Source organism: Xiphophorus couchianus, chromosome 18, assembly GCF_001444195.1.
Source record: "Xiphophorus couchianus chromosome 18, X_couchianus-1.0, whole genome shotgun sequence".
NCBI lineage: Eukaryota > Metazoa > Chordata > Actinopteri > Cyprinodontiformes > Poeciliidae > Xiphophorus > Xiphophorus couchianus.
The window spans coordinates 1,437,205-1,450,696 of record NC_040245.1 but is presented as its reverse complement, the minus strand read 5'-3'; the positions used below and the strand labels follow the sequence as shown (position 1 = coordinate 1,450,696).

The following is a 13,492-nucleotide window of genomic DNA, read 5'->3' as shown; positions in this document are numbered from 1 at the left end:
GTCAGTTTTGTAGCTAAGTAGATTGTTAAACTGTGAATGGAATGAAACCTTTCCTATTAAACAATATGCTGTGTTTTGTTTCTCCTGACTGTGTTCAGTTTGCAGAGACTCCAAATGCTGTAAAGCCTTCAAATAAATATTGACTAAGAATTTATATATTCTCTCTGGTTTTTGATAGTTTTTCCTCAGTCTGTTAAAGATCATTTCAACCACAAACATGATTGTATTTAAATGCTGTGTAATCAATTAGGCCCCATTGCAGCTGTTAAGAGCTACAATGTCCATGTGATCAGGTCATACTCTGTTTCAATAAAAGGTAGTTGAGGACTGAGAGCCGGCGGAGTTGATCCCAGACAGTTGTTTGCTATCCGTGTCTGGCTTCTCTCCCCTCTTCTGCAGAAAAGCAACTTGTGTCTCTGGTTGATTCCTTGCAGGTTGGGAGCCAAAATAAACCCAACAGTTGTGTAGAAACAGGTTTGTCTTAGACTGAAGCTTTAGACCTGCTGTCTATGTATGTTAGATTCAGAACCTGGTCCAAAGTTAAATTAAGCTAATTTGAGATCCTTTTTTTTATCTCTGCTGGAGAAATATGCAAAGATCAAACAAAAGAAAAAAAGAAAAACTGTACTGAAGTACTGAGTAACAGATCTCCTATAAGCAATATTACTGCCAGCAAAACTAACAGTTTGTAAGTGTGCAGCACACACAACAGGTGCCAATGTTTTCTCTAATGGAAATAGGTTAGCTGATCGACTAGCAAAAGCAGCAGCATCAGCAGAAATAAAAGTGTTATAGAAGAACAAACTATTATACACAAAAATATACTTAGAGACATGCAACAGCAAAGCCCTGAATTAGAAAAATGACTGGATTGCTAAAGGGGCAACATTGAATAATAAAAATTTTCAGATAAAATAAACCTGTTCCACCGAAATCCCTATTTAAAAGCAGCAGAAATTGTGACACATGAGCAGGTAATGTGTCAACAGGGGGGATGGTGGGGCAGGTACCAATATTACATTATGGATTTACCTTAATAATACTTATGAATTTACCTCCTATTAAAAAAAAATAATTTTTTGCCAAACATGTCTGATCTGTGCTAAACATAATCCACAAGGAAATTTGCAGCTAAAGACGGACTGTTTTCCCTCACCATAACATCCATTCCAAATAATAAACATGGATTTCATAGAACCAAATCAAAGTAAAGGGAAAAAGTACCGTCTGGTCATAATAGATGCCAACTATAAATGGATAGAGTTGTTCCCCACTCAAAGATACTCTGACAGTGGCTAAAGCACTTTGCAAAGAGATAATTCCCAGATAAGTTATACCTGAACACATTTATAGTGATGATGGGGCACATTTGTTAACCAACTTGTAAAAAGCATAGGAATTATGTTTCATACTGATTTAAAACATAATTGTGCCAACCACCCTCAGAGTGCTGGATTAGTGGAGAGAATGAATGGTACTATAAAAAAACAGGCTTAAGAAATGTACTGAGGAAACAGGAAGGCCCTGGAAAAAATGTCTGGATTTGGTTAAGTTATACATTAACATTATAAGTACCTCAGATCTAACTCCTTTTGAAACTTTGTTTGGGAGACCATGTAGAATACATCAGTTTAACAACCAATGGGAAACAGATGATGAAGCAACATTGGTTGATTATATGAGAAGAAAGTTGGAAAAGCAGAAATAAAAACAAGCTGGTGAAGGAAATAAATGGACAGGAATCTGGGGGACTATAGCATATGCATCAAAAGAAAATATTTACTATGAATGTCAAGCTACAGGTTGCTACAGGGTTTTGAGTCTTCCATTTGTTGGTGGTGTACTACAAATAAAAATGTAGACAGAATAAATTACATGCACTATAATGTGAGAAACTAGGAAACTGGACGCAGGCAGGATTTGAGGCTGTGTATGACCCACTTGCTGTTACCTCTCATTGCATTCAAGAACAGAATTGCCCTTGGCGTTCTGCTGGTTAAGGAGGGAGGAGTGTGTGCACTGTTTGGAGAGCAGTGTTGCACATTTATCCCAAAACAACAGCCGCAGATGGTAGCCTCATGATGGCAATTGAGGGGCTTCGCACCCTGAATGGGAAGATGAAAGACCACCCAGGAGTGGGCTTGTCCACATGGGACTCATGGAGGAATGTCTTTGAAAAATATTGCACTCTTGTCTCCTCTGTCTTGATTTCCTTTGCAGTATTTGCTGATGTTCTTACTTTATGTGGACGTTGTTGTTTTCCATGTCTGCGTTCTTTGCTAACAGATTAATTACGACAGGAATTTCCCCCATGGACGACCGCAGAGCCCAAATGTACCCCGTTAGTACTACAATTTTTTTGATGACGACGACATTATGGAGAACATCTGCCTGTCTGAAATGTATCCTCACCAGTAAATAATTACATGTGTTCAATTAGTGTCTATTCTTTGAGTGTAATAATGTTTGAGTTCTTAAATATGATCTTTCAGCTGAAAATCCCCCCAAAAAGTGGCAGTAGAGAATTTGAGTATATTTATATTTATACTGGGATACTCAGGGGGGAAATGGTAGAATGGTAAATAATATTCCAGATATACGTATATGCTCATCATTATCTAAAAAGACTGTGGCATTCCTTCTGTGTATCTCTGGAACTTGAGTTGTGTGACAAATGTCTGCAGGAAGCTGATAAGCATGCCAAAGGCTAAAGGTCAAATCTTGTGACCAAGAGACATGGGAACTGTGCTTGTGTTGGGAATCTGGGGTCCCTGTGGGTTTTCTTGGGTGGCTCCAATATTCTTCCACCAGGTAGCGCCAGAGGCTGCATCCTCCTGGCGGGGCGTGCCGGTCTCATATGCACCGGTATCTCATCTTCTCATCATTTCGGGAGTTCAAGAGGAGCTGACTGCCAGTTCTCCGACGCCTGAGTGTTTGCCAGCAATGGTAGTCAGAGCTCCTTAGCGAAAGCTAGTTAATTCCTAGAGGAACCTCATAGTAATTCCTGTGCACCTCTTCAGGTGTTTTCAGCCAGACGCCGAGTTTCCTCCGTAAGAGGTTTATTTTCCCCTGGTGTCCTGGAACCTACCCCCCTCGTGATGCCGTGGATGCTACCCACTGGTTGCCCGAGCTCCTTCTTGGTTTTCTTCAGTTGGACCAAGCCGTTTCCTGAGAACCCCGACGCGCAGTCGAACCGCTCCTCTGTCTCCCACCGCCAGAACTTACCTGTCCGCCCTCCACCGCAGCCTCTTCCGCTCCTTCAGGACTAGCTCATCCGAGCTAACTGATGAGAAGACCTCTCTGTCAGATCGGAACCCTACCCAGCAAAAGATTGGCTCCAAAAGATTAGAATCCAACATGACAGCTTGAGACCTCACATGCACTAAGACAGGAGATTCCATCATACTGAAAATATTTCTGAGTGTGTTAGCAGGTGGGTTTTTGTTTGCCCCACCCCTTCCAGCAGCTGCACACTAATGTAACCAGGGATCACTAATCCTAATAAAAAGGGGAGTAGGAAGAGAGGAACCTCAGAGTGAATTTGGAGACTGTAAAAATCAATCTCCTCTTTTTCTCTCCTCGAGTACAAAATTTAATCACTTGTCTCTCTCTTCTTTTTTGTCTGTTTGAAAGTGTTTAGGTTGAATGAACCTGCCACGCTTAAATTACCATGGAATCACTTCTGTATTTAGCCTGAAAGAGCGAGTGTGTGGGAGAGCAGACCACAGCCAGACAACCGAGCAACTGACCCGCCTGTACACACTGCTGTAAACACCGTCCTATTTGAGCTCTTCACAAGAAGCATGCAAATGTAATGAAACGAAATAACATGGAGACCTTAAAGAACATGGTAGCACAACTCTGAACCTGAACAGTCAACTGAACTCACTCTGCCACCAGAGCTGCTCTACCGTTAAGCTATGTGGCCTGTTGTCCTTCCTCAGGCTTCGGAAGCAAAAAGCCTGAACCGTAACCCCTTACCTGGTCTCTGACACTAACAACAAACACACATAATATACTTGGAAATAATTACAAAATAAGGTAAAAGCACTGTATGTTAGAAAGGTTAAACATTTTTAGATACTTAAATGGCACATTTTTACAAGAAAAATGTCAGAGAGTGTTGCCTACTAGCAAAAGCTAAAATTAATGTTAGTCATAAAGTAAAACTCACCTTAGTATCTGTGAATGTATAACGAGGCGAACATCTTTAAACCTTTCTCCAGCTCACTAGTTGGGGCTTCGGATCGATGTTCATCATTCATTGTTACCTTGGCCAAGTCCTGCAAGCACCGAGTGTAAAAAGACATTTTCAATAAACCGGAAACGACCGAGCCGCTTTGTCCCGAACGCAGAAGCTAATGTGCAAAGAGCTCATAACTCTGCTAATGCTAAGGTGCTAAACAGACATTGTATTTAGTGGAAGCTAGTGCGTGTTTTCCCATTCAACAGGTTTCTCATCTCGTCATAAGTTTTCTTGTTTTAACGACTTTTGTATATCGTTGTAACAAGATACTGAAGCTATTTGAAAACTCTGGCTGTTAAGCGCTTCCTTAGACTCTTATGTGAGCATTTCTCCCTGATTATCCAAACTGAGATCAAACTGTCCTCTATAAGTAAGATACTGACTGCTCATTGGTACTTAACAGAAACTCAGAACACATCAGCAGTGTGTGTTTGCATTGTTCTGAATGTTGTGATGATTATTCTGTGTTTTCTGCTCCTCAGTCCAGCCACCTGGTGGACAGTCGAGGCCTGAGCTGCAGCAGGCAGAGCCTGAACAGACGGGGATCGCTCGGCGGGACCAGCTAACACAAATAACACAAGTCATTTAAAGAATGGCTGGAGTTAGGCCATTTGGACATATACCTATTCAGGCTAGAGATAGTCCAACTGGCCTGAGGATTTTATCTAGCAGGTGCTTTTGTTCAGTAAATAGGGCCATTACCTTATCAGTACCCTGGTAATGGCCTCAACGCATCTCACAGTTGCACAATTGTTCCTTAGACTTCGACTTCGACTTAGACTGACTTTGTTGTCATTTTCAATGCACAGGGTGAATACAGAACGAAATTTCGTTGCATACGGCTCAGGATAATGTTTGAGGTTCCAATGTTGTGAGTAAAATAAAATACAGTATAAAATATGAATATAAATCTAAATATAAAATATAAAGTGCAGGACTGACAGTAAAATAGAAGTTATTTAGCTCTGTACATGTGCAAGGTATAAAGTGGAGACCAGTTTTTGAGTGCAGTCCAGTTAAGAGTTCAGCAGTCTGATGGCAAGTAGGAAAAAGCTGTTTGGGAACCTGGTGGACCTGCACCGGATGCTGCAGAACCTCTTTCCAGAGGGCAGCAGGGAGAACAGTCCATGGTGGGGGTGTGAGGGGTCACTGACGATGTTTCGGCCTCGGGACACGCATCCTGCATCGATGGTTGACCTGACACTTCGCCCTTTTGCCTGAGCTGGGTGTGGAAGGTTGTTGCCGAAGCAGTTTCTCCTTGTGTGCCTTCTTCTCACTCACATGAGAGTTACCCAACTCTTTTGCAAGCTCAACCAGGAAGTCCACCCGTCTCTCCTGCACCCCAATGCATGCCTGATAAAGCACATGTGCATTCAGTGCTGCCATGTCAATCATGTTTGCCAGGTTTGCTGACCAGCTGTCACATAGTGATGGAACCTTGGTCACCCCCCGCAAGATTATGACTGAAATAAATGCCATTAGTTCTTGTGAACTAAATAGGTGAAGCAGTCACCTATTTATCCTCCACAGCACAAAAGGCTGCATGCAAATTTGCATGTGCAAAGTCTCCCAGATTTCTTTTGCTTACACTTTTTGCATGACTTTTTTGAGGTGGATCAACACAATTAATACCCTCTTAGCTTTATTTCAAAGAGAAACATTACTCATTTCTTTTAGAAAAACCTTTGCATATTTTTTGAAACAGATTGTATGTTTTGCAAACTCTATGTACATTTGGCAAAATGACCTGGATAATGCAGCACAACATCATGGATCAGCTGCAAAAGGTCACATCTCTCCAAACACACTTCATGTATGCTTCAAAACTAAACTGAAGAGCACTACCTACAGGAGATCTGATCTCCTGCAGGTATCATAGATACCCACCCCCAACATGGACTATTCACATTCCTACATTCTGGCCTGACGGTCAACGGCCACATTTACAATTGAAGAAGAATGCTAATTTGAGCCATCAGAGTCGTCAGGGTGGACTCAGGGCCTTTTGGCCCTGTTCAGCCATTCTAGGGAGAAATCAAAAACCCAGACATTCTAGTGTTAAATACAAGAAAAACTGATGGATTGTTTAAAAACTGGACTCAAAAACGCTGCTGTGAATCAGCATCAAGACGATTCCCCACTATGAGTCTCCAAAAAAAAGCTGGTCACTGCAAAGTGGGGGTCAAAGGTCGAATTTGACCCCCACTGATCAAAGGAGAGTTATCCTGACCAGCAACAAGGTTTAAGTCTGTCTGCAACATTTCCTTTTCTTGCTCCTGTTTTCTGAATTGTGAGAATCAAGTTTAACAATTTTAAACACAAAATCTTTAAAACAAATCAAAATAATCTATTTATTCTTTTTACAACAAAGGAAAAATCTAGAAATCTCAAATAGTTTCTTTAGAAATGTTCATCAAAAGAAAAAAATGTAAAAATTCTGTTTATAAAGTAGGTTTTTATTAACTTTAACATATCTATCAATTATCAAGTAATTCTTTATCTTCGATTTGGGACCAAAATTGCAACATTTGTTCCATTTCCAGCTGCGTTACTTTTTCAAACCGCACTGAATCAAACCCTTTGAAAAACCTGTTCCCCTCCTGGCCCGTGGGGGCGCTGCACCAACAACCACTGAAGAAAACAACATAAAAACCTCTGCAGAAGACACTGAGCGCAACTTCTCTCTTCATGAAATGTAAACAGAAATGGAGTAGCGTCAGATTTTAGAGGTTGGAGGATTTTTCTTGTTTTTGGAAAAAGACCACGAGCCGTTTTTCCTGGTAGCGCTAGGCTAGCATGTTTTAGAACATTTCTAGGAAACAACTTGGAAAGTAAAAAATTTTCAAAGTTTGAAGCCAAACTTTCCACGATTATTTAAAAGTTCTGGATTTTTTTGTTGGAAATGTAATTATTTTTTGTCTTTATCTACAACAGCCTTATCATGCTGCCACATAAATGGACCTTAGTTTGAAACGACATAATAGATTCAACTGGCAACAGAAATCTGACAGATTAGGAGGATTTTTAACAGAAGGATAATTTTTTAAATTAGGTTAAACACTCAGATGGTTTCTCTTTTGTTGAGTCAATTTCTGCTTTTATAGATTAAATTAGATTAAATTTGACGAGCCCTGACTCTGGTCCTGCCCTTTTTACCAAATAGAAAAAGTGATTTACAGATTCTTTCTCTACACAAATAAAACAACTTTACTGCATTTCTATTAACATTTTGCATGTTTTATTTGTAAAACACTAAGAAGTTTGGACACAGCTGGTTAATCGTTTCTAGCAGGAATGAACATTTGAAAAAGTTTATAAAATTGTAGCTTTGTTGTCGGTTTTAGTGAAGTATTTAAAGTTTAAAGGTCAAACATGTTTTTGTTAAATCTAATTATTACTGAAGGGCAACATAATATACAGACTTCATAATCTTTTGGTTGTATGCAGTATTTATTTCCACTTTGGCTTTATGTTGTTTAGTTTTTATCAAGTACATTTTTTATTAATGGAGACTGAGAATCCATTTTGTTTTTGGTTGTTTTGTTTATTTTGTTTATCAGTTCCAGTGTTAAATATTCTTTTGAAAATAAAGTGTATCTATCTTTGGCAGGAAATCACATGCATTATTACGTCATTTCCATTAAATCAGTGTAAAAAGGTCTTCAAACAATATTATCGTTTATCGCAATAATTTTTGAGACAATTAATCGTTCAGCAAAATTTGTTATTGTGACAGGAATAGAGACAGCTGGAGGTGGAAGTGGTTTCTAATGGTAGGGAAGGACCTGGACGAATCGTTTCCAGTGCGTCAGTGTGTTCAGAATGTGCTGCCTGATCTCAGTGGTTCTGACGCCGTAGATGATCGGGTTGAAGCAGCTCGGGAACAACAAGTACATGGTGCTGAAGAAAACTCGGACGGCTGCAGGGAATCCGCTTTTAACTCGATATGACAGGAAAGCAATGAGAGCCAAGGTCAGACTGAAGGTGAGGACCATGATGTGAGTGATGCAGGTGTGCAGTGCTTTCACACCGGAGCTGCTGGACCTCAACACAGAGCTGAATATCGCAACGTAAGAAGCAGCGATGACAAAGAAGTCAAAGACAGGAATGAAGAAAATAGCCATCAGTCCAGCCAGGTTGTTGATGGCGGTGGATCCACAGGCCAGCTCCACCAAGGCCATGTGCTCACAGAAACAGTGGTTCATCACATTCCTGCAGAACGACAGCTTTCCTGCCAAACTCACAAACAGAGAGATGAGCAGCATGTTTCTGACAACCAGCGGGACGATAAACTTCAGGAATCTCTGCAGCGCCATCAGTTCATGGTAGTGGAGTGGCGTACAAATGGCAAAGTATCGATCCAGAGCCATCCACACCAGCAAGGTGGACTGAAACGTTCCAAAGAAGTGAATGAAGTGCATCTGAACCAGGCAGCCAATCAGAGAGATTCCCTTCCAGTCAAACAGGAAGCTGAGCAACATGTTGGGAACAAAGAACACCGGGAGGCAGAGGTCAACACAAGCCATGCCGGCGATGAGGATGCTCATTGGCTGATGAAGGCTCCTCTGAGAAACGACAACATAAACCAGCAGGGAGTTGGCCAGCAGAGCCACGATGAACATGAGGAGGAACGGGACGAAGAGGACCGGCCTCAGGTCGCCCAGTTCTGCAAAACCGTTCAGGATAAAGTGCTGCTGTGAAGAGACGTTCTGCATCGTTCAAAGATTTCATTCAGCCAATCTGCAACAAAATGGGGAACAAAGCAGAGATGACAAAAACATGTTGGTTTCCCAACCTGAAGATACAAAATTACAAAAGGAAACAGAGAATAATAGTGCAGGAAAAATCAACATACATTAATTTATCTCAGGTTGGAATATATTATGTGTTTGGTCATAATCATAAAGTACGAAAATGAAAGACCCCTTATGACGAATAAAACCTTTGGGGTCAGTGTTCCCTCGTATAAACGCGGGTCACCGGGGCCCAGTCTGGAGCCGCGGTATGTCCAGCCTCTATCTCAATATACAAATATTTTATTTATTGACCGAAGATTCAATGATTTAAATATTTAGGATCTACAACCTGATAAATGTTTATCAGTGATATTTCAGTTAAGATCAACACAAACACTGGTTTCTGTTTTATTGCAAAATGCGCCACATTATTATGTTATCATATTTTAAAGAGAAACCTCATCGCAAAATGTAACAGTGACAACATTTTGCATCAGTTATTATATTTTGCTGTTTTTCTACATTTTAAAGTCGGATCTTTTACATTTTTATTTAATGGGGTGGAGTTGCTTGAACTGGTTTTTAAATCAAACACCATCTTTTCCTTGACTTCACATTCAGATCAGTTCAGTTCATTTTGTCATACAAAGCAGAAATTCATCAGAAATATCATCTGAATGAGTCTCAAAAGAAAAAAACATCTAATTTATATATGGAGGTAAAAACTAAATGCAGTTTGGACTTTTAGAGTAATTCAGGTTCATGTCATGTTGATTGCATCAAGAAACTGACTTGTTGAAAAATCACTGGTAATCATCAGCTAATAAAATAAAAAACACCTCCAACAGTTTTTGTACAAATGTTCTGCTTGTGTTTTCAGGGTTTTTCCATGTAAAATGAATAACCAACATTTCAGCTGTCCTGCAACAACAGCTCTGGAATACATTTCCCAGTCATGAACATTTTAATAGCGCCGTCCGAAGGGAAAGGAAACTTTGTCTAAAGTTGAACTAAATGAGGGATTTTGTTAGTGTATTAGATAAACAATGACCTCTTTTAACAAACACCATCAGAGAAACAGCAGAGCTTTCTGCTCCGTCTGCACGACGGCTTCATGTGAGACAGAACCAGCAGAGAAACAATAAAATTACTCTGCTGGTTCTTCAGAATAAAACTGCAGAGAGAAAGAAATCCTGGTGAAGATGAGATACATTCATCACACAGAAAAATGATGAAACAAGATCTTAAAGCAACCAGAGCAGGAAAGTGACTCAGTATCAGCAGCAGAGCCTTAAATAAGGGAACTAAAGCCTCAGCAGCACCGAACGTACACAACATTTATAACATGAGGTTAGTTCATAAACAGAGAGATTGTTTCTGTGTGTTTCAGGCATGAATTATAAACCAATTCCTTAAACTTATTTGAAAATATTTTTTGTTAAGGAGAAGTTAAAAAATCAAACCAACACCTGCTGATAATGTCCATGAATCTGGAAGAACAGGAAAATAAAGAGAACAAGTTCAGGCAGCAGGAAGAGGAGACTTCACTGAGTGATCCTTTTCCTGAGAGCAAATATTAAACATCCGTCACAAGATACAAAACTGGAACTATTAAATGTTTCCTGTTAAAAGTTAAAGAAAGCATCAGAGTCTTGTAATCAGGATCCTGATCATTCACATCAACAATCAGAGCAAAGGTCAGAGATGAAACCTTCATCAGGTGGAGTCGAACAGGAAGAGCTGCAGACGGAAACCTGCCGGTTGTTGGACCAGAGAGACGATCTGCTGGCTGAACCGCCGACGCTTCGTTTATACCTTCAGTCTGAAGCTGCTGGAGGCTGGAAACGCCCAGAGTTTCTTACCTCAACGTAAAAAATAAAGAAGAATAATTGGACATTATAATGTGTTCATTGTTAACCAATGACATCAAAATGATTTCTTAGTATTTTTCTCTTTCTTCTTATTTCCATTTGCTTGATTCTCTTCTTGTGTCCAATTAACTGAAATCAGCAGGAAGCTGATTTCTCTCTGTCTTTTTCCTGATCTTTATCACAAAATCTGAAACTTTAAAGTGACCTGGGTGTTTTAACTGCGATAAGTTTAAACCCTCACAAGCTTTAAAAACATCTGTTTGCATGTCAGATGTTACTGCAGTTCTCATTTTAAGCAGCAGGGGTCGGCTTCAGAAAGCCGGTTTAACAAACTCTGAGTCGAAGGAAGATACTCTGAATAAACCCATCCAGCTCTGCGATACTCAGCATTTTCACTTTCAGAATATCAACCAGGTAACTCAACTCAGACCTGATCAATGGAGCGATTCACCATGGCAACAGAGGAAAAAAATAAGCCTGAAATCCACATTTCTCACCTCTGGAGTTACACATTTTAATAATGACATAAGGAGAATATCAAAACATATTTAATCAGAAAAAAACCCATAAAAACAAAAAACAGCGATGCTATTGCTGAAAAAATAACGAGTTAATTTCCATTATTTTTTTCCAGAAAATTTCTGAGATTAATAGCAGAATTTTTGAGTTTTTTGGCAGAAATGTACTCTTCCCTTTTTATATCTAAAATGTCTCTAATGCACCATCACACAGAACACATTAAACATCGACTTGTCTTAAATGGAGAAAAATGTGTCTTTTCTTTGTTAAAGTTACAGAAACATAAAATGGTTTCATTCTACGATGTTGCGTTGCTCTGGGAATAAATGCAACCAGACCATCAGAGAACATGGGACTGGTCTTACACTCATTCAGTGTGAGAGGAAATAAAAGGCTGCAGGCGTCACAGCGGCCAACAGTCAGACTGAGGTTCACATCACCTGAACTCCTCATTTACTAAATGAGTAAAAACACAGGAGTTCAGTTCATGACGCTGTTACTTAGTTTTTAACTTGCTCTTTTTCCAGCTTTACAGAATTTGTAAGAAGTTAAATGTGTTTGTTCTCATTATGCAAAGCACATAATTAGACTTCTGATTCATCAACTTCTTTTTATTGCTTTCTATCTGAAGGAGCCATGCTGAACTCCACTTCTTCAGCTGTGGTTCATTTCATTCTCAGAGCGTATGTGGACGTTGGAAGATGGCGGTACTTGTGCTTCCTGATAACTGCAGTGTTATACTTGATAATTGTTGCAGTCAACGTCCTGCTGATCGCGGTGATCTGTGTGAACCGGACCTTACATGAACCCATGTTCCTGTTCCTCTGCAGCCTGCTGGTGAACGATCTGTACGGCAGCTCAGGCTTGTTTCCCTTCCTGCTGGTCCAGATCCTCTCTGACGTTCACATTGTTTCAGCTCCGCTCTGCTTCCTGCAGATCTTCTGTCTTTACTCTTATGTAAATACAGAGTTTTGTAATTTAGCCGTCATGTCTTATGACCGATACGTCGCCATCTGCTGTCCTCTCCAGTATCACGCCGTAATGACGCAGCATAAAGTAGCAGTTGTGATTATTCTGACCTGGCTGTACTCCTTTGTGAAGTTTCTCATCACTTTATTGCTGACCGTCCGTCTGACTCTGTGTGGAAACGTGCTGAACAGCACGTTTTGCCGTAACTACCTGGTTGTGAACTTGGCGTGTTCTGACACCAGCGTGAACAACATTTACGGACTGTTTGGTACTGTAATCACAGTTCTGGTCCCGCTGCTGCCCATCCTTTATTCCTACACTAAAATCCTCAGAGTGGTTCTGTCTGGCTCCAAACAGACGAGGCAGAAAGCCTTCAACACCTGCGTGCCTCACCTGGCTTCACTCCTTCGGCTGTTTGTTTGAAAGCCTTCAGAGCAGATTCGATATGGTCTCCATACCCGACGGGCTGCAGATTGTCATGTCTCTGTACTTTGTGATTCTTCAGTCTCTTCTCAATCCCATCATGTACGGAATGAACCTGACAAAAATAAGAAACGCATGTAAACAGCTGTTCTGTAATAGTTTAGTTGGTGATAAACTACTTGCATAAATGTAAAAGCCTGTAAATATTCGGCCTTTTTAGCCTTTAGTAATAAAAATAAAATTACTACCAATGTTTCAGATTCCTTTTTCTGATGACGAATGACTGAACTTTAGATGTGATTCTGCTGAGTCCAATAAAACCAAACAACACTGGACACAGAGACTGAAACTGCTGATGGAAAGTTTACAAAAGTTCATTAAAATCCATATTTTACTGAAAATGTTTCCGTGAGTGTTAAGCAGTTTGATGTGAGTAATGAGACAAAAACTTTTCACACCTGGCCTGGATCCATGACAGACATTTCTGTCATGGGAACGGATGGGTAGGTTTCTTCTTCTGGTGTTTTAAAACCAGGAGACGCTGCAGACCTGGCAGGCAGAATGTTCCCTCCATCAACCGAAACAATCTACTTCATCTGACCGAGCGAACTGCACGTCAGCCCAAGAGGAAAGATTCTCACATTAGTTTCTGTCTGTGTAAGAAAACCTGACGAAACATAAAACTTTATAAAGTGCATCTCAACTAGCACTTTAATACAATTAATTAA

At 40.2% G+C, this 13,492-nt stretch overlaps 1 protein-coding gene and 1 pseudogene across 1 annotated transcript; one reads left to right on the top strand and one right to left on the bottom strand.

Moving 5' to 3' along the window:
• Positions 1-7,966: 7,966 nt before the first annotated feature.
• On the bottom strand, positions 7,967-12,858 carry LOC114161757 (olfactory receptor 52K1-like). The gene is made up of 3 exons (XM_028045328.1): positions 12,735-12,858; positions 10,694-10,844; positions 7,967-8,986 (listed from the first exon to the last, which is right to left on the bottom strand). Exon 3 carries the CDS (start codon positions 8,959-8,961, stop codon positions 8,014-8,016), a length of 948 nt encoding a protein of 315 aa, XP_027901129.1. The 5' UTR covers positions 8,962-8,986; positions 10,694-10,844; positions 12,735-12,858; the 3' UTR covers positions 7,967-8,013.
• LOC114161759 (putative gustatory receptor clone PTE03) lies at positions 11,535-12,951 on the top strand (annotated as a pseudogene).
• The last annotated feature ends 541 nt before the right edge of the window (positions 12,952-13,492 follow it).

Excerpts from the sequence above, each read along its gene's own strand:
- LOC114161757 (XM_028045328.1), bottom strand. The coding sequence starts at position 8,961 with ATGCAGAACGTCTCTTCACAGCAGCACTTTATCCTGAACGGTTTTGCA.